Raw genomic sequence first — 25,628 nt, 5'->3', positions numbered from 1 at the left:
AGTGTTGTCATCGTTCATCAGAAAATAGTGAAGGAAGTTAAATTCGAAGCTTTGAATGTACCAAACGTATCTTCACCTCCATAACGAAGTTCGTTTTCCTCCAGAAGGAGAGTGAATGTATGTAAAAGTCAATATTTGTGTGCGTGTGTGCGCACACGTATAAGAACAACCAGCAAACATGTCGGGTTTCACAAGGGTGGGGGGGTGGAAGATTAAATCCTCTACATTTTCCCAAAGCAGTTTAATCGGCAGGCTCTTCTAGATGCCCCACAGTGTAAGATAGTTGGAATATTAAAAATGAGAACTTGCCTTGTGTCTATATATATATATACACACACACACACACACGCACACACGCACATACATTTGGACATAATTTAAAATCTTGTAATAAATTTTGCAGACACTGAAATAATTCAGGTTAATTCCCTTGCTGTCATGAGAGGCCAGAGCTAGCCAGCAAGAGATTAAAATTTATTTCCATTGTTAATAGAAAATAATGAAGTGCATCTGAACCATCAGGGTATGTCATTCGGGAAACGTTCACTTTGGAACCAAATCTCACTCCACCCAAATGGACAATGATGAAATCAGCTGGCTCGAGAAAGCCCCATATTTTGTGGCAGGAATGCATGAGGAGCACTAAAATACAGTATGACAAGGAGTTTGTGGGATGAAGTCAAGCGGCCTCCGAGAGAACACTCTCTATACCCACAGAATCCTCAGACAGACTGGGGCTCCCCTCACTGGGCCTCGCACAGCTCATCAGCAACTGAAGCCTGAAGCCTCCTCTTGCTTTGGGTTTTCGCAGAGATGGATGGCAGCTATGTCAATCCGTTCACACACACGATTTGTAAAAGTGGTCTGATTGCTCTTTTTTCTCCACCTTCTCCTGTTATTTTCAGCGGGGGGAAGTATATGCAGAAGTATATGTTCATCTTTTAACTCCATGCCAGGAGCCTTGGCTTCTCCCTCTCTTTGACTATGATGCCATCTTGTGCTTGCTCTGATAAGAACCTGCATCTCCATGCACTCGTGGCGAGTGATGGATGTCTACACCTTTCGGTGGCCACCATACAATAGGAACTTTCTGGAAGGACTTTCCCCAGACTCTTAAACATGTTGACATGGGCACAATTGAAAACAGATCTGGAGCTAGATAGGCTGCATCCCTGACTTGTGGGCTGTTGACCATAATTTTCTGAATGACAACTGAGGTTCCTTTAAGTTCCTTTTGATGTCACAGAAAGGCAGGGACACCGAACCCATAGTAGTTTCATGAACCGAAGTGTGGAAGAGACTCATAGCCGACTAGGAGCACATTTTGTCGTCTTTGAATCTCCGGGGCCTGATGTAATACCCAACACGTAGCAGGAGCTCAGTGAATGCTTTTGGGATGAATGACTGAAGCCCACTTATTCCGTGGAAAATTCTTGTCTGCATCTGTCATGCCGCTGGGACTAGGTTAGGTGAAATCTTTTGGGGACTCATGCTTTCTCTTGAACCCCTATTATATTAAAATACATATTAAAAAAATTTAAAAGATACCATCTAAGACACCTCTGAAGGTAAAAATACATTCAGAAGGGTTTCCTTGGGTGAGGGTTAGGTAGTGGGTCAGATTGACTAAGAAGGGACACAAGATAACTTTCTGGGGAGATGGAAATGTTCCATGCCCTGACATGGCATGTCTTCCCTGCATGCATCTGACAACATTGTGCAGCTAAGATTTGTGCATTTCAATGTATGTAAACTTCACCTAAAAAAAAAAAAAAGGAAGGATTTATTATACTGTTCTGTTTACTTTGTTTGCTTGAAATTACTCATAGTAGAAAATCGCATTTGCCATTTAATGAATGAATATACGAATGAATAATCCTTCACATTAGAGATAAGCAGGGCCAAGGTCTCTCCCACCCTCCCACCCTTCATTTAATAAGGAAGGAAGGGCTGACAGAAAAATTATGCATATAATATCAGCAAGTTTAATTTGGGAATAGAGGCGAAGAGTCATTTTTAGATCTAGGATGGCCCATCCTCCTGGGTGAAGTAGATAGTGGGCGCACTCAAGTCCACCCACCTCAGCTACTCTTTTCCAACTGCTCTGAGCTTAACTGACCTCTGCCTCTTTGAACATCTTCCGTACCCCTGACCTACAGCGCACACATAGAATTTAATTTGATTTCCTTTTGCATGCTATTTGTTTGATGTGTTAGCCACGTTTCTCCCCATTCCCACCCCCGAAAGTGAGCTCTTTGGGGGTGCCTTATAATTTTTGGTACCCAGCCCGTGTGTCTACCTTTCTAGAGCCTCCCTTAGAGCTGCACAATGGGAGGGGCTCACTGAGTATTGTCACCTGTCCTACTGACAGGCCAAACAAGGCCGAGGTGAGGCAATTAGGGTGGAACTCATCCCAATTTGGCACGTGCCAGGCCCTGCACCTAACTCTTTCCTTGCAGCATCTCATTTCATCCTTACATTATTTATTGAGCCCCGAGAGAGGTATTGTCGTTTATGTTTTACAGATGAGAGAAATGGAGATTAGAAAAGGTGAGGTAATTTGTCCCAGGTTACAAGGTCACAAAACAGCAGGTGTGTTAACTTTAGTTCTGACTCCTAATCTGTGTTCCACTATTCCACACTCATCTCTTCCCTTCCTCTGCTTAGAGACTAAATGCCCTACATTTTCAACGCTGAATTCCAGCAACTTCATCTCCTCACCAAAAACCGGGGCATCTCTGCCACCGCTCTCTAGTGAGCGGGGTGACCACAAACAACTCCTCAGGCAGCATCCGTGGGCCCAGCATTACTCTCGCACACGGCTGAAGTGTGAGAACCCATTCTTGAGCTGGGGGAGATGACCTCCCAGCTGGTGGTGAGATCTTCACTTCCTGAGTGCACACAGTCGGCTCCTCAGGGTGACCAAGGTCCTGTGGTAGAGAGTGAGGGTTTTAGAACCAGTCGGCAGATGGCCAGGTTCCCCATCTCATCACCTGGGCATGGTTTGAATACAAATACGTACCAGCACCTGAGTGAAGGGTGGCCTCTTTTTTTCCAGGAAGCTCTGCCATAATCACAGGGGGGAGGATGACTGGCTGAGATGCCGAGGGCATGGCCCTGGCCCCAGACTCTGTTCTGTCTCTCATCAAGCCATAGGGGAGTCTGGCAAAACAGTACACTGCGACTTTTGCTACTTTATGAACAACTAACTCCACCCCTCCCCCAACCCCACTTTTACTTCAAATATGCAGGTTGTGTTGTCAACAACGGTGAATGTGGATGGACACGTGCTGGCTGTTTCGGACAACATGTTTGTTCATAACAACTCTAAGCATGGACGGCGAGCAAGAAGGCTGGACCCGTCAGAAGGTAGGGCTGGGAGCAGTCTGGGAGGGCTGATAAGTCAAGGTCTCTGTCATTGTCCTGGTTTGAATTTTAAATTGATGTCTGAGGGGCCCCTGGGTGGCTCCGAGGTTGAGCATCTGACTTCGGCTCAGGTCGTGATCCTGGGGTGCCGGGATCGAGTCCCGCATCAGGTTCCCCACAGGGAGCCTGCTTCTCCCTCTGCCTGTGTCTCTGCCTCTCTCTGAGTCTCTCATGAATAAATAAAATCTTTAAAAAAACAAAACAAAACAAAACAAAACAAATGTTGTCTGAGTGCAAGTGAAGAAAGCACACAAGATCATGTGGGTTTTAAGGGAAGTTGTAAGTGCTGACTCCTGCCTGTTCTGTTGAAGGCCGCACGCCTCCCAGCTGACATTCAGGCCCCCGTGCCTCACCGTCTCTGCCATCCAGTTCTGTGTTTTTCTTTTTGCTAGACGGGCATTTCAGGCAAACGTAGGCCTATGACATCTTAGTTAAACAGGAACATTACGGTGCCAGACATGTATGAATAAGTGTCAGATGTGCCCTTAAACAGATTGTGGGCAAAACAAAACAATGTGTGGAATGAAATTGACACTAATTGATTTTTGTTTGCTTGGACAAGAAGAAACCATGATCTGCTCCGGGTAGTTTTCTATGTGCATTAAAGTCGTCAGAAATACTGGTAACTGTTCAACTTCAAGTTGTCCAAAAAATTAAAGCATATCAAGGAAGATAACTGACAAATACCTCGGTAAATTCCATCTTTCACACTCCCCGACTCATTGGGGTACTAAGGCTTTATAATGTAGGGTGAAAGGCTGACCGAGGCTACTATTTTAGTGTGATGTTTTGCTGTATACTGCCGACCAGCCCCCACCCCAACATGGCCCTCAAAATGTGTCTTGTATCAATTTAAATAGGAATTAATGAACTGAAAGAAAATGATTGAATCAGTAAAGAATTTGGAGTGGTGTTAATTCTCCCACAGTGGGCACTGAAAGGAGAGAAGAAAATCCCAGGGTTCAGAACTAGGAACCCATCCAGTTTCTTTTGACTGATTGGATGTGATTGACTGGCTGTTCAAAGGGGGCTCATGTTTTTGGAGTCCTGCCAAAGTTCTCCTCCACCTTTGACCCTGTCAACTTTGGAAATGGAGTGATGGATTGACTTTAGTTATGGCCTGAAAACCATATTGGGTTCCTGTTGGGATGTAAAGTCCAGAGGCCTTGAACATATGGAAGAAGGGAGGAGGGGAAATACATCCTACAAAGTTAGGAAAGTGATTAGAAATTGTCTCTTGATAGAACTGAAAAAAAAACCCTCCACTATGATAGATTTTACTTTCTCCTTCTCTCTAGCACATTAGCAGGCCTTGTAAATCTTAACATCTTGGGGCAGAGGAGGTGGGGAGAGAAAAGGGATTTACACATTTCCAGTGTGATCAACTTATAAAAATATGGGGAAAAACAACAGGGTTTTAAAAACACCCTTTGCACAATTAGCTAAGTGTTCCACGTTTTCATACATAGTGGTCAACTCATTAGGCTTTAATGACCTGGTGAAAACCAGCAACCAATTAGGGAATGATGGCAAGTCAGCAAAGCTCAACTTGAACTTGGAATAACCAACAGCTTTCAAGAGCAGCCAATCCCCAAAACTCCAGATTTCAACCATCTAAGGACAGTCCTGACTTTTTCTTTTCTATCTTCTTAGCTACCCCCTGCATCAAAGCCATTAGCCCAAGCGAAGGCTGGACCACAGGAGGAGCCATGGTTATCATCATTGGAGACAACTTCTTTGATGGCCTCCAAGTGGTGTTTGGGACCATGCTTGTATGGAGTGAGGTAGGCACGGACAACTTGCTTCCCCGATTTTCTTTGGCCCAAAGATGATTTTGATTTGGGGAAATGTAATTCCTGGAACATCAGCAGCATGAATGCACCTTACTAAGTACCTACTATGAGCAAGGCACCAAGAATTAAGAGACATGTAAACCACACTTATTGTAGGCATGGATCCCTTAAAAAGGTAAATATTTATTGCAACATTATCATTGTGAAAAATTAGAATAGCCTAAATAGTAAATAATAGGAATGGCTCAATTCCACCATTAAAAATTAGGTCTTAAAAAAGTTCTAATGACACAGGAGAAGGGATAGTATTTACGCTATAATGCTAACTGAAAAAAAAAATCAGGACGAGTGTCTATGGATATAAAATCTGATTATATAATACCCATCCATAGAAAAGTCCTGGAAGCACACCAAAGATTAACAGTGGCTGTCTCCAGGTTATGCAATGCTAATATTTTTCTTCATATTTTTCTATAATTTCCTAATTTTCTAACGTGGATATGTTCCACTTTCATAATGAGAAAACCAACAAGATATTACAAAAAGACAAGTGACACTGCTAGGTTATGGAAATTGCCAAGTCATGACATGAGAGAGTAGCAATGTAGAAAGCAGGGAGGAAGTGAATACAGAGATGGGCCCCTGAGGTGAGAAAGTCTTAAGCTGGGCTGGTGGGAAAGCAAGGATCCAGACAGGTTAAGTGGTGAGGAAATTCCAGGGTAGAAACATGCGAGATACAGGGAAGGGCATTTGGAGTGTTTGGGGCAATGGGAGTATAGCCAGTTTGTTCTGGGAGGTCATTGTGGGAGATACTCCTGTCCTCTGTATCCTCGGGGATCATTTGTATAACAAGTATTTTATTTCCCTGCCTGTTCATTCCTCAGCTAATCACTCCTCATGCCATCAGAGTGCAGACTCCTCCCCGGCACATCCCCGGAGTAGTGGAGGTGACATTATCTTATAAATCCAAACAGTTCTGCAAAGGAGCTCCAGGGAGGTTCATTTATACAGGTGGGTGAGAAAATGATCCAAGGGAGATGGGCTTCTGGTTCACCTTTACTCTAGTTCCCAGTGTCTCCACTTTATAATGATTTTACCTTTTCTAGGTCTTTTTACTGGTGTGGGAAGAGTGGACTGGGTGATAGGTATTGAATGGGGAAGTGTAGACTTGCTTTTAAATTTTATTTTATGTTTAGAAATTTAAATTTCTAAACCATTTGGGGAATGATCACGGGAGCTCATTTAATGAGCACATCTTCATAAATTTGACTCGGCTAGAACCATGCTAAAACAGATTTTTATCTAAGCGATCAGATAAAAAATTGGACCGAGTTGCTGCCTCTGACTAAATTTTCTTGAAAAGAATTTGTCAAAATTGCCCAATTGTGCTGCAGAGTGATTCAAATTATTTTAAAATTTTATAAAAGTAGGAATTATCTATTATTTCAATATTTGTTGAAATTTGCTGAATATTTGTTTAAAATTTGTTGAATATCTACTTTTTCTCGGTGGAAGGTACAATGACTTATGAGACATCATTCTTACTTGGAAATGTAGAAATTTTTTGGATGAGGTGATGGTATATTGCACAGAACAGCTGGGGAATTAGAATATTCAAAATGTTTGTTTTTTCCAATGACTGGAATATAAGTTCTAAGAAGACAAGAGTTTAGTGTGGACCAGAATAGGGGGAAGAGGTTTCAAAGAGGAGATAGAAATCAAAGACTGTTTTTAAGGGTGGGGAAGATTTGAATAGACAGAGAAGAAAGGAAGAATGTTCCAACTATGAGAATCTCATGTGCCAGGGCCCAGTGGGTAAGATGAGCAGGTGTCTGGAGGAGAGAGGGCTAGTTTACAGCTGTAGCAATGCACTCAGGTAGAAGCTAGACCAGAACTTAGCCCACATGAGCTAGGAAGGGGAGGGAAGGAAAACAGAAAACAGCTTAAAAGCCCTGTATGGTACCTAGAATGGCCAAATTCAGAGATGGAACATAAAATGGTGGTAATCAGGTGTTGGGGAGGGAGAATTGGAGTGGATGTTTAATGGGTTTAGTGCTTTAGTTTTATGAGAGAAGTTCTGGGGACCGGTGGCACAGTGTGAATGTACTGAACTGTACGCTTAGAAATGGCTTCAGATGGTAAATTTTGTTTGTGTATTTTACCACAACTTTTAAAAATGAAAAAAAAAAAAAAAAAAAAGAAAGAAGGAAGGAAGAAACCAAAGCCTTGTATGGGAATTTAGACTTGATTTGTAAGGCAATATTAAGTGTTCCCATGCAAAGAAGAATAAGTCAAAGGGGTTATCATAAGAAACACAAATGTTATTGATATAAAGACTGAGTCGGGGGAATGACTGAAGCAGGAGGTTCAACTAGGCCATTGTATTTTGAGGAAGAAAACAAGGGGTATAGAGAAAGAAATATATAAACCTAGAAAATATATCAGGTACATTGTAAAATTCTAATAACATTTTTTAGTGTCTTTTCACATTTGGATCCAACCTCCTCTTCATATTTATGTGTAAATGTCTGGTTAGCTATCAATGAGGAGTAGATAGAGAAGGGTAATTTTTAGGTATACTTATTTAAAATTTCACCTTTGAATTTTTTCTCTTGAGATAAGTGCATCTTTGCTCTGCTAGTACGTGTATGTGTGTGTTTCTATGGAAGATGCTATTGCAGCAACAATAAAATATTTACTGCTCTAGTTTCCAAATGGATATAGTTTATTCATTCATTTAAATAAGTACTTATTACATTCCTAGTACCATGGGCTGGCATAGCTCTAGGTTTTGAGGTATAGAAATGGGCAAGATAAAATCCCTCATCTTACTAGAACTTACTTTCTAGAGAGGAAGACAGACAACACAGAATAGAGATGATATAATTTCAACAGTAATAGGTAAGGAACAGAAAATGAGGGAGGGCTTTGGGTAGGGTGGTCAGGAAGGTGAGGAAGGAACATTGTGTGGAGACCCGTATCACAGGTGTGGAAATCTGTCCCCCTGCCTCCATATCTTCCTGACCTTCTCTCCTCTCCATTTACATTGCTTTCCTTCTGTGCCTGGAATTCTTTGAGGCTGTGTGTGTTTCTGTGTCGGTCACCGGTGTTCTCTAGAACAGTATTTGGCTGTCAATGAATTGGGGGTGAGTGTCCCAGGCAGAGAACAGATTACAGATAGAGAGGTGGGAATAAGCCTGGCATCATCACGGAACAGCATGAATACTTCTAGCTGGAGTGGCACTGGTGGGAAGGAGAATGATGGGAGATGAGGTAGGAAAGGCAGGTAGGGCAAGCATTTGGAGGGGAAGACACTGAGGATGTGGAACAAGGGAGCAGCTAGGATCCAGACAGGATTTCAAGCCACAGGGCTGGATGAGATGGCCCCAGAAGAGAGTGGAGCTACAGGATGGAAGAAGTTTCAAGATGGTGCCTTGGGAACACCAACATGTAGGGCTCAGAGTGACAGGAAGAGCCTACAAAGGTGACTGAGAAGGAGTCAAGAGGAAAGGGCAAGAGGAAAGCAGGAGTGTGGGCTGTTCCCCAAGTTGGGTGAGGAATGGGTCTCATTTTGGGATGCTTTCCACATCTAGGGACCTGGCATCTGTTTTCTCTAGTCTACCCGCTGTATATGGATGACCATCTGGCCTGTGAGGGGACAAGTAGGACAAACAACAATCATGTTGCAACCAATCCTCAGCTCTCTTCTGAAATAATGAAAGATATCGATACTCAGCGAGGCTATGGATGTGTAGAGCCTGGTGCTGTGTGCATATGCACACACATGTATACAGATGTGAAAACTCTCTGAAGCAGAGGTCCTCACCTTTGGCTGTACTTTAAATCACGGACACCTGGGCCCCAGACTAAGGAGTTCTGAATCTCTGAGAGCAGGGCCCAGGTATCAGTGTACTTCATATATTCATTGAACAAACATCAGCTCTACATTATGCTCAAGGCACAAAATCAGTAATTTCATTATGCCTCTAGCAGCCTACAGTTCTAGAAGGGGATCTTGATAATTGGGTTAAGTCCCATAAGAGGTATCAGTGCAAGGAGCACTGAGCAGAGAGTGACTGACTTTAGGGAATCAGTGAAGGCTTTCCAGAGGATGTGACAATAGACTTACATTTCTTATTTTTTTAGAAAGATTTATTTATTTATTCACAAGAGACACACACACAGAGAGGCAGAGGCATAGGCAGAGGGAGAAGCAGGCTCCTCACAGGGAGCCCGATGTGGGACTCAATCCTAGATCCTGGGGTCACGCCCTGACCCAAAGGCAGACGCTCAACCACTGAGCCAGCCACTCAGGCATCCGTAGAGTGACATTTCTAAAGCAAAGTAGGAATTTTCCAGACAGAATAGATGAGGCCATGATCCATAGTGTTTGGAAACAAAGTGTCTGCTAAAAGGAGAGCACACATAACCATGAAAAAATAGATATTAGGTTACTTGTAAATTTAAAGAATTATAGAGATGATGAGATGTTGAAGACCACCTGGTCATACTACTCCTTTTGCAGATGTGAGAACCGAGACCCAGGCAGAAGTGCCTTGTTCACAAATTGCCCACCGAATTCAAGGTGGAGTCAGAACAAGGACTCAAGTCTTTGGCCATACTGCCTAGTGTCTTTTATTTAGCAATTATTATCAGCAAATAGCTCTGTTTTCCTGATGCGCTAAAATTTTATTGACTCGTTCATGAAGCAAATATTGATAGAGCATGCTCACTATATTCAGCACTGTGCTGTATGCTGGGGATACTGTAGGTAAGTCCGACCGGCAGGATCCTTCCTTCATTATGGTATAGTGGTGTGAAGATGAACTATGTATGCTCTAGGTTTGGGCTTCCGGGATGCCTCTAGTTCTTAAATCTTGTGTAAGTGATTTAACTTCTTAGTCTCCCCATCTATAAAATGGGCTACCTATCTCACAAAGCTGTGGTGAGACTAAATAATACTGTGCATGCAAACAACAGTGTGCTGGTGAAGGTTTAACAATTGGCTCTCCGGGGAAAAGTGGTGGGAAAGGAGCGGTAGGGTTGGTAGTGTTTGCTGATTTCCATGGTGCAAATACTCTGACTATGGTTGATTTCAAGCTACCAGTATGACACTAACTGGCTCACAAAATTTCTGAAAATTTAACAACTTGCTGTCACAAACTAATAGAAGCCCTAGAACACCCTCTTTGTGTAAGCACTTGGGATAGAAAACGACTGTATCTTAGTATTCAAAAGTATTTATTATTAATAATTTTTTATGATTACTTATCAGGATTGCTACCATGGAAACTTTTGCTATCAGGGTTATTACCGTGGAAACTTGAAAAAGTAATTACAAATGTGCTGAGTACTAAAAAGCAGTTGCATAGGATGCTGGGAAAATACACTTGGGAAATTGAACCCTCTTAAACTGAGATAACGGGGAAGGCTAAGAACAGTCCAAACACAAGAAACAGAATATACAAAGACCTTGGGGTGAGAAAGAACATGGGACATATATGATGGCTACTATGAACAGGGTAGAAAGAATGAGTTAAAGAGAGGTTGGCCTCAAGCTGGAAGAGAGAGTTGGGACCTTCTTGATTGGCTCTACCCCAGGTGCCATGGGGAGCTATTGGAATATTTTAAAGCTGAGGAGTGCCATGATCAGATTTGCCTTTTAAAAGATTGTTCTGGCTGACTTGTAGAGAATGACTTGGAAGCCAGGGTGGATTCAAGGAGGTCGGTTGGAGGCCAGTATGGTGGCCCCAGCCAGAAATGATGGCAACTTGGACCAGAGTACTGGTAGTGGGGAAAGGCAGAAGGGGATGGAATCTAGGAGGTAGCATTGGCAGCACTTGATGATTGATTGGATGGGGTGAAAGTTGGGGAAAGGAGGGGAGGAGATGCCTCTCAGGTTTCAGGTTTGAAAAATTGGGTGGGTATAGTGTAGAAAGTGATTTTTAAAAAGGTATAAAGTGCTAAGGGAGTTCAGAGGAAGGACAAAATACTTCCAGCTGGTGGAGAGGTGGGAAGATTTAATATCGTAAAGATGTCAATTAATGAATAAATTTAACACAATGCCAATCAAAGTACCAACAAAATGTTTGGGGAAACTTTACAAGAGTTCACCTGGAAAAATAAAGGTGCTAAAATAGGACCCCTCAATTTGAAAAATGAGAGGGCCATGCCCTACCAGACTTAAAACCTATTTTAGGTTTCAGTAATTAGAAGAATATGGGGCTTTGGAGGAACATATAGAAATGTTATTCAACAGAGGAGAACATTAAAAAATAAACAGGTTTTGTACACATGAATAGTATAAATACCTAAACATGTATATAGGTGAGGAGCCATCTCAGTCAATGTGGAAAAGATGGAATGTTTAGCAAGTGGTATTGGATGAGCTAGTTAAGCATAAAAAAAAAAAAAGTTAGATAGCTAATTTCTTATTATAAACTAAAACATTTGAATTAGATATTTTTTATTAAAAATCTACACATTTCAAAATATTATTATTATAATCTGGAACCTTGCTAACCTTGACCCCAAGGCAACCATCAAGCATAAATCTATGATTACATAACATGAAAAAAATTTTTTTCTTAAGATTTTATTTATTTAATCATGAGAGGCACAGAAAGAATGGCAGAGACATAGGCAGAGGGAAAAGCAAGCCCTGTGGGGAGCCCGATGTGGGACTCAATCTCAGGACCTCGGGATCACACCCTGAGCCAAAGACAGACATTTAAATGCTGAGTGACTCAGGCATCCCAACAAGAAAAATTTTGCATGTCAAGGTGAGGGTCATTAAATCAAAAGGAAATGGACAAACTGAGAACATAGTCATTACATGTGACATATTCTCTTACGTATAAAAAGATTTATCCATTTGTTCAGCAAAAGTTTATGTTATGCCTATATTTGTCAGCAACTGTGTTATGCATTATAGATAAAAGAGATGAATGTTAGATATCTCACAAATTAAAGAGACAAAGAAAGATATGTAAATTAAAAGCTAGCAAGGATATCGGGAGTTAATTCAGGAAGGAATACAATTTAGCAGTAAACATTCTTAAAAATCCCAATCATATTAATAATCAAATACATGCAAATTAAGGGAACTACAGGATAACATCGCCCTCCCCCCATCAAGTTGGCAAAGATTTCTTTTTTAACAAATGAGAATACCCAAGTTGGCAAAATTGACAGAAAGTGGAGACTTCCTAACATACTACTGTAGGAGGGTAGATGGCTCTGGGAGAGTATCTTGATGGTACTAGCTTTAAAAATGTATATACCCTTTGACCCAACAATTCTACTTTTTGGAATGTATACTTAGGAAATAACTGAGTTTGCCTGAGGGCTGTTCATTAGAGCAGTGTTTATGGTAGTGAAAAATTGAAAACATCCTTAGTGTCCATTAGGGGACTCATTAAATAAACAATGAACCATCCTTACACTGAAATACTTTTTAGACATTAAAAGTAGTGCTGTGAATGGATATTTAGTTCTATGAAAGAAATCTGTGATATAGGTTTAAAAAGAGCTTAAAAACTATATGCACAGTATAGTCCAGTCTGATTTATATACATATGAAAAAAGAACAGTTGTGTAAAAAACCCTAGTAAGATACAGAAACCTGCATATGAAAGTGTTAACAATGGTGGTTTCTAGGTGTTGGTATTGTTATTATTATTAGTTTCAATTTTTGCTTACTTATATTTATTATTTTCTGAAAAAATTAAGGAATTTTTAATTAGTAATGAAATAAAATATGGTGTAAAAAATTAATGTTCCACATATTGAAATACTGAAATAGCAAACATTGGTAAACTTGATTCTTTAGGTACAAAAAGAGTGTTTCCAGCCAGGGAAGCAGTGAGGCTTCTTCCAGAAGACTGCTTTGGAGAAAGAAGGACCATGGGAGGCAGTTAAGGGTGAGGAGGGTGGGGACAAGTTGTTTATTCTTCCACAAACAGAGAAGAGAATAAATATATAAACATTGTTCAGGCTGGCTCGGGAGGCTGGTCACTCTCTCTAAAAACCTCCACCTGAGGTTACTGAGCCAAATGTGACTCAGGTTGGTAGAGACAAGTGGCTAATGTTACTCATGAAGGGGCCCAGGCGCTACAGGAAAATGAATCGGTGATCTCTTGACTTGCCCACTCAATGAGCAGCCACCATTAGAAATCTTAGTCCAATAGCTGGAAAGGCAGTGGCTTCCCTAGGTGTCTGGAGGTGGGGCTGCTCTGCCTCAGAACGGAGGCCTACCTATGGTGAGCCTGGATAATCCTGGCCTTCTCTTTGGGGGGAGGGGGTGGGAGTGACAGGCAGAGAGCTCCTGGACTTCCAGCCAGTCTCCTCCTGAGCTGCATATTCTGGCCTCAGAATGTGCTCGGCTACAGAATAGTGTGTTGGAAAGCAATATAGGCCTAGACAAAGTACTCAGCTCCAGTGGTCAGGTGGAAAATGTCCTCTTGATTCCCAAGAAAAGAAAACCTTGAGAAGTCTAGAGAGCTTTCGTGGGGACCACGAGCAGTAGGGTGACATTCCAAGAGGAGGATGCACTAGATTCAGCCAGAAGACGTGCTTTCAGATGCTGGCTGTGGCATCAATGACTTGTTTGACCTTTTGATAAGTCACCTAACCTCCCTGAACCTCATTTTCTTCATCTGTAAAGCTCTGGTACTAATTATACTATTACCCATAGGTGTTTCTCTAATTTGGCTGAGTATGAGAATCATGCTTGGCTCCATTCCAGACATACCGAATCATATTCTTTTGAGAGGGTCTTAGAATCTGTATTTTAAACAAAGAAACGAGTTTGAGGAACCTGAGTCCTGCTCATCAGGCTGTTGTGGAGACTCTCTGGCTGGCAAAGCTCTCTGCATGTGGGGCAGTTCTTATGAGACTGAGTCATTGCACTGTGAACACAATAATATTTACTCTTAGGTGGAACTTTCTAGGAGACTCAAAAAACAGGAGGTGGGAAAGGAGACTCTGAGGTCCAACCATTGGTGGTTCCTGTATCCAAGGATACACCTCCATAATAAACCCAAGCCTATTAGATGTAACTTACCTGGTATAATTAGCCAAAATGCAGTAATCAGCTCCCCATGGTTGTTGCTGCCAAGTACAGCATAAACAACATCAGGGCTCTGAAAAACAACACATTTTCTTCACACATGTGACTTTGCAGGTCTATTTTTCCTCCAACCATGGTTTGCTAAAGTACAGCTTGCTGCTGCAGAACTGAGAAATCCACATGAGAATATAGCTCCTCGGGAAAGGTCCGATTGCCTCTATCTGCTTAGAGACCTAGGGGTGGTATGCCAGCCAGGCTCAGAGAGGAGAAGGGCCTCTACTTTCCTCACAGATCTTTCCACAGAGAACTGGCAGGGCAGAAAAATAATCCTGGGAGGGGCACCCAGTGGGATCATGGTTATTGGTTGCACAGGTCTTTCTGGGCTGTTTTGAGGATGCGGAAAGAGAAAATCTGAAGGCATGCACTTGGGGGTGGAATGGCCATTGTTTATAATGATTAAATCTGGACCAGCCACAGAAACCAGTGTGAAGTCATGATGTACGTGGTTGATGGCAGGTCACTGGCATATGGGGGTAGATGAGCACAGCTTTTCAGTGTTATTACTATGGCTCTTTGCAGAATCTGGTTGAAACATTTGATTGTTGGTTAGAAGTCTCCTGTAAGTTCTAGCATCAGATAGAACTAGTAAGAAAAAAAATGATAATACTAATTGAGGAGGTAGGCCAGGCTCTGTCTCATGAGTTCATGTCATCACTGCCTTTTCTCACTGTGATGGTTCTTTTAGTATCTCGACTTTATAGATAAGAATCCTTCTGCCTGAGGTCACCAAGTTAGGTGAAGTCCTAGCTGTCTAATTCGAAAGCTGCATTCTGAACCGTGATATGTGTGCTACTTACCATCCTGTGGTAGCTTCACAGAAGATATTACACCAAGGCCATCTGTTTGGCTTCATCCAATAGTTTTACCTGAAAATGCCAATGGCCTTGGCTCTCTGGCTGTTACTGTGAGGAATTGCACAGGAGACAAGCCTGGGCAGTGAGCATGGAGGCAGCTCAGAGATTGCCTTGCCCGTACCCTGGTGCTCCAGATTGCAAAGTGGGATGTTCCTGTACCACGTGATGTGATAGGATGAGAACCTATGAATACTTCGAATTTCAGTGAAGTCATAGAAACTATCCTGTCCATGAATAACTGGAGTTGTAGAAGGCAAAGGAGTACCAAGACCCACTTTGTCATTAATAGAGAACTTAGCCAGGGGGTGGAAGGCAATGACTGAGTATAGAAGCCTAGATCTGAGCCCCAACTTTCCTGCAAATCACTTAACTGTTCTGCACCTCAGTTTTCCAACTGAACAAACAGGAACAAATCTCCCTGGGAAAATGAAATGGTATAGGTATGCAAGCGCATTATATATAGAAATATAAAAATAGAAGTCCAATTCACTGCTGTCAGCTTTTGGCAGACAGACATACGCCTTCTGGGATGAGTTCTAGGTGGCTTTGCCCCCATCACTGTTGGATCAAGAGTGGGCTTTTTCATGTTTTCCTTTTGGTAAGAGTGAATTCTTCCTGAAAGAACTACTATACCATGCCCTTAATATCTGGGTCTGGATTTCATATCCAGATTTTGTAGACAGAGAAGGCCAAGGTGGCCTGAGAACATGGCTCTGCAGGTAGAGTGAAGGGAAGGTGGGTTTTCAATGGAGGACAAAAGGAGCAGAAGACACTGACTTGGCCCAGGTGAGCCCAGAACTACATGGAGGAGCTGCTTGTTGAGGTGTGTGGTTGAACTTAGAAGCTGGCAAATGAGAATTAATGGAGACGCTGAGAAACCAAAAAATTCATGTCAACTAATCCCTTCCCCCAGAGGACTTCTTAAGTTTGTACTTTAGCATGACCAAATGCATTTGATCACCTACCCCTGGTCATTATTTGGGAGAAAATGTTAATAAGAAAATGGCCAAGAACATGCAGTAAGTAGTTGGGAGAAAAAATGGGAGGCCTAGATTTTTCTACAAACTTCCAGTGTCCTCCCTGAGGCTTGGTGTGGGGTGTGGGGTGTGCGGTCCTCTTTTCATAAAGCTGCATTGCACAGATGTGCAAGCAGGATTGCAAATGTTAATAGCCTATCCAACTTCACATTTCTTTTTTTTTTTCTTATAGCATTACCCTGAAAAAAAAAATCCCATTTAAGAAATGAATCTGATTTTGAGTTAAAAATACCCAATTCAGACATCAAATACTGGCCCGAGTACAATTGTTCCCTGTTCACACTGAAAACAGGTTGAATCAATAGCCCTCCTGGTAGCCTGTAGTTTTACTGAGGTCGCCTCTACCCTCACCTCTTGTGAAATTCGGATCCATCATTCAGCTGAGTCTGAAGAATGATGTCTCCGTTGGAAGCCCCAGAATAGGGGGCTGTTGTTCCACTGGAGACATCCCCCAGCCCCTTAATGGCCTGGTGCTCTCGGCTATAATATTCTAAATACACATTACAGAGAGCATGAGCATATTCATAACTGCTCCATTGTGGCATTTAGATTTACCCTTGAAATTTATCTTTAATTTTTACAGTTGTCTCCTTAACCATGTATATTATTCCCTTCTTCAAACAATCTGTCTTCCCGCTGCAGTTTTTCTTGAAACCAAAGCATAATTAAATATTAAATTAATATTTCATTTTAAATTAAATATAAAAGGCTTCAGTCTAATCTTTCACTTGTGCACCGCTGGTTCTCACCTCATATTCTTGTTCCTGTAACCACAAAGGCAGGTACCACCTCTTAATAATGTGTTCCTATATTATCTTTGTCCCTTTTTTTTTAATTGGTGACATGGAACTTTTGCAATGTTGAAACAGATGGATATAGAGGAAGATTTCAATGTAGCAAAGGCTAACAATGACGTCACATCATTCAACATCCTGTGGGTTCAACCCCACCCATCTCTGCTTCTCCAAGAAGTTCACTGCACCAAATAGATGAATCCTATAGAATCATATAAGCAAGAGCTCACAAGGAATCTTAGAGACCGTTTAGCTCAACCTTTTGTCTTTGCAGAATGATAAACCAAAGTCCACCTGGCCTTGAAGGTGGGAATGGTTATTGGGACCTAAAACAGATCCCATGCCGGACCAACCTATCAAATGCTGTGAAAAAAATTTTTTAACTTGGGAGCATTAAGATGTTAGTTAAATGTAGGCTCTACATGTTGGACATGAGCAGTAGGGCAGAAGGTAGATGCTTGGACAACAAAAATGGGAGGAAGTGCTGGGAGAAACATAGGAACTAAAATCAAAGCACAAAGAAGGTAGACCTCACACGACTCAATATGTAAGCTCAAGGCTCTTTGCAGACATGGACACTGAAGGGAAGGCAGAATGGAGAAGTCTTAGAGGTCACATGAAAGCAAGAGCTCGTCTCTGTATATTTGAATTCCTCCCCATGCCAGGTTGCTCTACACCTTCCTGACCTGCCAAGAGAGTAACTACCTTTGACCAGAGCCACAGGGAAGGTATTCCTGATGTATGTTTTCCCCTTTGCTTGCGCATCAGAGGTTATCTTCTGATCTGGTGTTTGTCTGGCAGTCACATTGCATAGATTTTGGGTTTCTTAAGTAGGATCCTTTACCATTGTTTTCTTTATTATTGGAGAAGGATAACATTTCAAGTCAGGATTGGAAAGATTCTCTAGTTCTGTGGGCTAGACCCCTCAGAGGACCGCAAACTCTATAGGTATCTGATAAAAGTGAAGATCCTTTGCTGCAGATGCATGCACATATGTGAAGACATACAGCTAGGCCCAGACTTTTCGAATTTTCTTGGCCTCTTAATGGCCATCCATACACTCCATGATGATCCTAGGCTCCAATTGGAGACTTACTTACCACTGAGGAAAGCTGAAACCCAGGCCAACATCCCAGAGCAACAGCCAAACTGATCACTTGAATCTTCCCTCACCTCATCAGCTTATTTGTCTCTTCTCAAATTTCCACAAAGGATTTGGATCAACCTTTGATGCTGCCATTTTGTGATGTGTACTGCCATTGGTTGGCATAAATGACCTCCAACCTGCAGTGTCAGTGCTGTCTTTTTCAGGGTTGACCAGTATTCTAACAAAGAGTCCCCTTTCCATGTTAGCCAGTGTCCCCTATATTTTTGGGAAACAGAAGTAGAGGCATAAGCTAGGGTAAGCATTATCTGGTCTCTGTGCCTTCTCTTAAGGGAAGAAAAAAATCATATAGAATTTATACATCTCACCAACCCTTTGGGAAAATTAATATTGAACACCAGCCAGTTTCTTTTTTTTAATGAGTGGTTCCCAGTAGATATTTTTAGTTAAATACTATTTACTTATAAAATAAAACCTTTACACATTGCTTAAAGTTTATATCTATTTGCTGGGTCCAAGATATGTAAGTAACCTCATATATTATACCCATAATCAAAATGAGAAATGACACATAAGATCCAGGCTCTCAGGAGAAATATTATGAAATCTCAAGGTATTGATGAAAGTTTTTCCAAGGCTGATCCAAATGGGATTTAGATTCTGTGGCAGTTGAAATGTGTATTATTAAACTCCTTAAGCAAACCCGAATGACTCCCAGTGGAGGATTAAGACATTCTATGTATAGCAAAGACGAAATTCTCATGTCTGAGTTTTCTCTATTGAATTCCCCCTTGATTAGCTTCTGTAATATTTAACTTCATGCCATGCCATAATTATTTAATAAAAGGTAAATATAAATTATATTTCAGTGGGGATATGACCTTTTACCTTAATGTTATGTTACTAAAGAAAGACATAGATAAATAGAGCCTATAGATCGAAGCATATTTTTAATTTACTCTATTTTTGCCTAGCTAGCACTTCTCTGTGTCCCTGTCAGCCGAGAGGTTGGCAGCACTTCACAGCACCCCCGCACTCCATGTGGTAGGAGAGGTTGTAAATTCACACTGATGATGGCGGTTAATGATCTGGTTGGCCCTTCGAGGCAGTCTTGGTGCTGGTGTTGGGCACCTCATTAGCTAATTGAGGTTTGCTTGGCTCACACCAGGCCTGAAATGTCAGAGAACACCCAGGGAGGTGGGGCGGGGAGGAAGCTGGAATTCAATATGAGGCTAACGTGTAGAACGCAAAAACAACTGGTCAGTTGGAAAGCCAGTGTGGAACCAAAGTAAAAGTTGTCCAATCCGATTTCGACGTGTCTAAGGCTGAAAACTGGAGGAATTGACCGACTTTGCTTCTTATGGTTTGGTGTTGACTCAACAGTTTCCACTTTATGATTTGTACTTCAAAAGTGCACTTGATTAAATGAAATTGTGTGTGCACACACATGTGATTTTTTTCCTGTCTGTATAGATAATGATTTAAAAAAAATTTTTTTTATTATTGTCTTCTCATCAGACATATACAACCCATTCCCCAGTTTGTGCTATGAAGTCTGGCAGGGCCTGCCAAAAAACACTCAACATCAGAAATCGATGAGTATGCCTCACCTACTTACTCAGTTTAAAAGATGAATAGTTAACCCAATATGGTCAAGAGAGTCTTCTATTTCTGATTTGGGTGGGGAGTGAGAGGGGCTGGGCAGGCAAGATAAACTTGACATTACCCTTGTGTGCTGGTAGTTTCCTATCTAATGGCAAGAACAGTGGGTACAAATATGTAAGCAATTCTGTGCAAGAGAAACCACCATCTACATCCCACTCTGTGTACTGATTAAAGCCTGGCTTTAGAGAATTTGTCTGCAAGTGGCAGGAAGGACAAGGTATAACGAGATTAGTGGTGGTCATGGGGGGATCCCTGGAGCTCTAGAGAGGGGGAGTGAAAGCTCTCCTGGGAGAGTAGCTCTGCAAATGGGAAGAGGGGATGAGGATAGTGGTGGGGACAACAGGGACCTTAAAAGGGCTAGATTTTCTACCTCAGGGAGTAATCCCTGACTTTATAGCAAATGTATTGTGAGCACACCCATATCTGCAATTTCCATTGTCTCCATATAAGAAGATCAGTACCCTAGGTAACAAAATGGTACGTATCTGAAAAAAGGCAAGAAAATGATTGATTTAGAGCATTTTGTCACTAGGTCTGTTTGCCCTGCAGCAGCGGGCAGCTGTTTGTGTTTGCTGATTGATACCAAATGGAGCCTTCTCTCACACTCTGTGATTGAGAAGTCAGGCAACCTGGCAGGGCTTCACTTCCCAGCTCTGCTGCCCTTTGCTCAGAGCTTGAGAGGAAGCATGGGGAGGGGTGGAAGCAGAAGATGGCATGGCCACTTCTCAACACTCTCTCTGCTCCTCACCAGCTCCCGCCCAGTAATTGAGTGCAGAGGGGTAGCCTTTGACCCATGCAGCTGTTGGCATATCTGGACAGGGCTTGGAACAACATCTCTAATTCAGCAGTAAAGGTTGAGAGAACAGGCCTAGGAGTTGGAGAAACCAGGGTACAAATCCCACCTTTACTCCAGGAACTGCATTGAAAATAGAGGTAAAACCCAAATAGTGGGATTATAATGAGGATTAAATGAGCTACCGTGTGTAAAGCTAGCATTGTGACTGTGATATAGCAAGCCTTCGGTAAATTCTAACAGTGGCAGTAACGACTTTCATTATTGAATATTGTAGCCACTAAAAATACTGTTATTAAAGAGAAAGGCTTCAAAAATTGCTGATGTTATAATGCTAAGTGGGGAAAAAAAGTTTACAGAATAATTCCAATTATACACACATCTATTCCTACATATGTTTCTGGGTAAAATGGTAATTTGAGTCCAAGTGTTTAATCTGCCCCCAGCCCCAGAATATATCAGAGGATATTTTCAAGAAAATAAAAAAATAATGGAAATCTAGTATTCACATCTGAAGCAAGCCTGGTGTCATAAATATGCCAGAAATTTTGTGCTGGTGTTCATGTGTGTGCAGAGTTGTGTTGGAGGATGTGTGAAACCTGGAGACATCATTCCCTTCTAGACCTCCTCTGTCCCCACTCCCCACCTCAAAGGGTAAGAACAAGCATCACAGGCAGAAACTTGACCTTTATTGGAGAAGAATATACTTATCTGTGGTGTATCTTCAGAAGTTGTCATTTACATGTTAGGAAGACAGAAAGATATCCTCTTATTTCAAGGGCTTGGACAGAATTCAACTCTTATTGTTACTGATATAATTTGACTGCTAGAGAATTGAACCAGTGAAGAACCTAAGAATAGAAAAGTTTGGGGCTCCTGGGTGGCTCAGTCAGTTAAGCATCTACCTTTAGCTGGGGTCATAATCTCAGGGTCCTGGGATCAAGCCGCACATAAGGCTCTCTGCTCAGTGGGGAGTCTGCTTCTCCCTTTCCCTCTGCCACTACTCCTGCCACTCATTCTCTCTCTCTCTCTCTCTCTCTCGTGCTCTCTCAAATCAATCAATAAATAAAGTCTCAAAAAAAAAAAAAAGAATAGAAAAATTATGCTATCACAGGACTACTGGTCAGCAGAGAAAGCAGTTAAGTTAGAGTATTTCAATTATTGTTAATGTAAATGTGAAAATTGATCTAAAGATACAGATCGGGGATCCCTGGGTGGCTCAGCAGTTTAGCGACTACCTTCAGCCCAGGGTGTGATCCTGGAGTCCCGGGATTGAGTCCCACATCAGGCTCCCTGTGCATGGAGCCTGCTTCTCCCTCTGCCTGTGCCTCTGCTTCTCTCTCTCTCTCTCTCTCTCTCTCTGTCTGTCTCTCTCATAAATAAATAAATAAATAAAATCTTTAAAAAAAATAAATAAAAGATACAGATCATAAAAAGTCTAAAGATAGTAATATTAGCTGAAGATGACAAATGAACAACCAAAATGTAAATGTGGAAAGTGTGAGGTATGGAAATTAAAGGTGGGCAAAATTCCTTATACGTGGAGGGGCTTACCAGACTCAAATAATTAAAGGGTAATATTTTTAGAGAAATCTAAAAGTACTGCTTTAAATTAAAATAGGATGTGTATCTTTCTCATTGCTAGAGAAAAATATGTTCATTAAAAGACTATCAGAAATAAAAGTAGAATGTTGAAGGATAAATTTAGAGTAGCTATTATATATATAATATGTTAAATAACATGGTCAAAAGATACATTAAATAATGCATTTAAAGCATTACCCATGGGACACAGAAAAAACTTGTATGTACTAATTCACAGAAAACTTAAATTCCAAAGACAGATATTCTGCAGGATACCTTTTTGAATACAATGCAAATAACTAGAATAAATAATTAATACCCAGGCATCTCAAAATTTTAGGATATTCTCTTTGGAACAAAAGGAAGACAAAATTAGAAATATGATTATTCAAAAAGTTGCAACAAAGCAGGGCTTGGAGGGGGAGAACCATAAATAGGAGATTAGAAATTTTAAATATACAATGTAGAATCTGTGCTAAAACATTTAAAATTTTGATAAAATGCATGAGTTTTCTAGAAAAATACAAATAATATAGAGAAATAAAGAAAAAATCTAAGGTTTCTGATTGGCAATCTGATGGATGATGACTATTTACTCAAAGTCATGTAAGCTTGGGATATCTTGGGTGGGAGGAGTCTATGGACCCATCCCTATGGAAATTTCCAGCCAGTATTTGGATAGACAATGTGGAATCTTGGGCAAGCTCTCTGGATTGGAGATAAAGATTTGTGATAGTTAGCACGTAGCTTGACATGGAAATCAGAGGGGCACTGATGAAGTAGGCAAGCGAGAATGGATTGCCAAACAGAAGACTGGCTTGGCAACAGGTGTGAAGAGCGGCAGTGTTTACAAGATGGAGGAAGACCAGTCCTCAAAGTGGGCTGAGGTGGCTTGGCTAGGGAGGTAGGAGGGAAACACAGCAGTGCACATTCAGGAAAGGTGATGGGTGGAAGAATTTCCAGCAGGAGAGTATTTCCAATGTCATAACTTGTGTTTATGATAAGAATGGAAAAATTCTGGGGCACCTGAGTGAATCCATCAGTTAAGCAACTGACTCTTGGTTTTGGCTCAGGACATAATCTCAGGGTCAGGCTCTGTGCTCAGTGGGGAGTCTGCTTGGGATTCTCTCTCTCCCTCTCCCTCTCCCTCTGCCCTTCTGTACCCTCTCTCTCTCAAATAGATAAATCTTTAAAAAAAAACAAAAAAGAATGGAAAAGTTCCCCTTGCTTTGGCTAAAATGTTGTTGGTCACTTTGACAAGAGATATTTCACAGGGTTCTTTCAAACTTTTAGTCAAGAGAAAATATCCATGTTGTATAAATCTTATAGAGCACAGGATAAAATATAGAAGTATCTCAATTTATTTTTCAAAGCTGGTATAAAATAAAAATCAACCAGAAGCTGGCCAATACCATGCACACAATCCCAATTATTAATATGGACACATAAACCCCCAACAACAGTAATAGTAACTGATATTTGTTGAGTGCTCAGTACATGCTAGGCACTATTCTCAGTAACTTAATTGATTTTAATCCTCACACCAGGAATGTTAAGAAAATATTAACAACTTCAGAAATATGCTAAGCAAGTTATATACCACATCCATGACTAGAATTTTAATTGGGGAATATTGGGAAATCTATAAAATATAATATAAATTGGTCAAATGATAAAATTCATTGACTGTAATTTCCTAAAACTCTTAACAAGTCCTGGTAAAAATCCTTATTGAAGCATGAAAACTAATTTGATGGTGAAATATTAGTGTCATTCCCATTCAGAGAAAAACAGGAAAGAATATCCACCATCACCCACATTCTTAGCAATTTAGCCAACACAAGAATAGGGACATTTTAGCCAACACAAGAATAGGATTAAAGAGCTTAATGGAATTAATATATAGGAAAAATGATCATTATACATAGATGCTATGAATGTGTTATCCTAAGAATAAACAGAAATAATTCATGACATCTGTCAGGGTTAGGTTACAAAATGACATAGCTACCATTGGTTAAGAACTTTTATGTGCCAAGAACTGTGCTGGGGGCATTATATAAATGGTTTCATTTAATTTTGACAGCAATCCCATAAGATGGACTTTAAACATAAACTTACAGAAATTAATAGTAGATGGAATTCAAACCCATGATCTATTTGACTCTTAAACTGATTCTCGTAATGTCTATGCCATATACCGCTACCCTCAGACGCTGCCTTGCACAGACATATAAAAACCAAAAGTGTTTCTAGGCACTAGTAAAACTCTTAGAAAATGTGATGAGAGAATCATATTTACAAGAAAATGATAAAAAGTGAAATGCATAGAAAAAAACAAAAATGAAAAATAAAAAACTTATTACCAAGATGATGAGCAGTACACATTTTACTTGCAGACCTAAAGGAGAAGAATTCATATATGTTTGTATATGTATATGCAAAGACATACACACGAAATACTTATGTGTGTCTATGTGCATGTGTACTTATCATGGAATTGGGATGGTCTTTCTACATATGATACCTAAGGACAAATTGGAATATGATACTGTAACATGGTAACAGAGTGTTAAAAAGATTAATATGTAAAGTGTTTTTACAAGTAGAAAAAGTAAATAACTAATCCCCAATAGGAAAGCGTGCAGAAAGTATTAACAAGCAATTCATAAAAGAAAAAATTAAAATGATCAGTAAGTATAAGAAAAAGCTCTTCAATCTCACGGATGAATAATCAAATAGAAGTGACCACGTGCATTGCTGGAGGGAGTATGAGTTTGTACATTCTTCTGAGAAGTGTTCGACAGGTTGTGTGTTAGTCTTTAAATATAAATCATAGTTTTTGGTCCAGTAATTCTAATTCTTGGAATTTTCTAATTGAAATCATTAAAGCTATATACAGTGGATAATTATTGCTCTGATTCTTATAATAGTGAGAAATTAAGGATCACATTAAATGCCAAACATTAGGAAGCCATTTAAATAAATTATAGACCAAGTCATGGAAAAATATGCAGGAATTTTAAATAATGTTATAAAAGAATAATTAATAACCTGGGGAAAAGTTTGATATATTGTTAAATGATAAAAAGTAGGTTATGTAACAGTGTGAATAGGATGTCTGAATAATTTTAAGTATGTGTGTGTGTTTAAATCTGGAAGGATATAAGCAAAAACGTTAACCCAGTCATCTCTAAAATGGTGAGAGTATGATGATTGTATTTTTACTTCCACATTTAAATTTGTTTATAATTCTTTTAAACAAAAGGTGTTGCTTTGATACTTAGAATAACAGCAACGAAAATTCATAAAACATATGTGCAAAAAGGAAAATTAAAAAGGAAGTACACCCTCCTGTGTTTCCCACTGCCTAATGGGAGTGCAGGTGGTTATTATTTTATTCTTTGCATCTTTTTTCTTTACTTGGATCATGCATTAATTTTGAAA

At 40.6% G+C, this 25,628-nt stretch overlaps 1 protein-coding gene across 1 annotated transcript in view; it reads left to right on the top strand.

The window, feature by feature from the left end:
• The window catches only part of EBF2 (EBF transcription factor 2), a 191,984-nt gene that overhangs the window by 145,574 nt on the left and 20,782 nt on the right, over positions 1 to 25,628 (top strand). The window contains exons 8-10 of the mRNA XM_026007906.2: positions 3,252 to 3,369; positions 5,080 to 5,210; positions 6,104 to 6,230. Coding sequence (XP_025863691.1) covers positions 3,252 to 3,369; positions 5,080 to 5,210; positions 6,104 to 6,230 — 376 coding nt within the window. The remainder of the gene's footprint in view (positions 1 to 3,251; positions 3,370 to 5,079; positions 5,211 to 6,103; positions 6,231 to 25,628) is intronic.

The sequence above is a fragment of the Vulpes vulpes genome, chromosome 9, assembly GCF_048418805.1.
Source record: "Vulpes vulpes isolate BD-2025 chromosome 9, VulVul3, whole genome shotgun sequence".
NCBI classification, from domain to species: domain Eukaryota; kingdom Metazoa; phylum Chordata; class Mammalia; order Carnivora; family Canidae; genus Vulpes; species Vulpes vulpes.
Note: the sequence above shows the minus strand (reverse complement) of the source record. Positions and strands in the feature narration are given on the sequence as shown.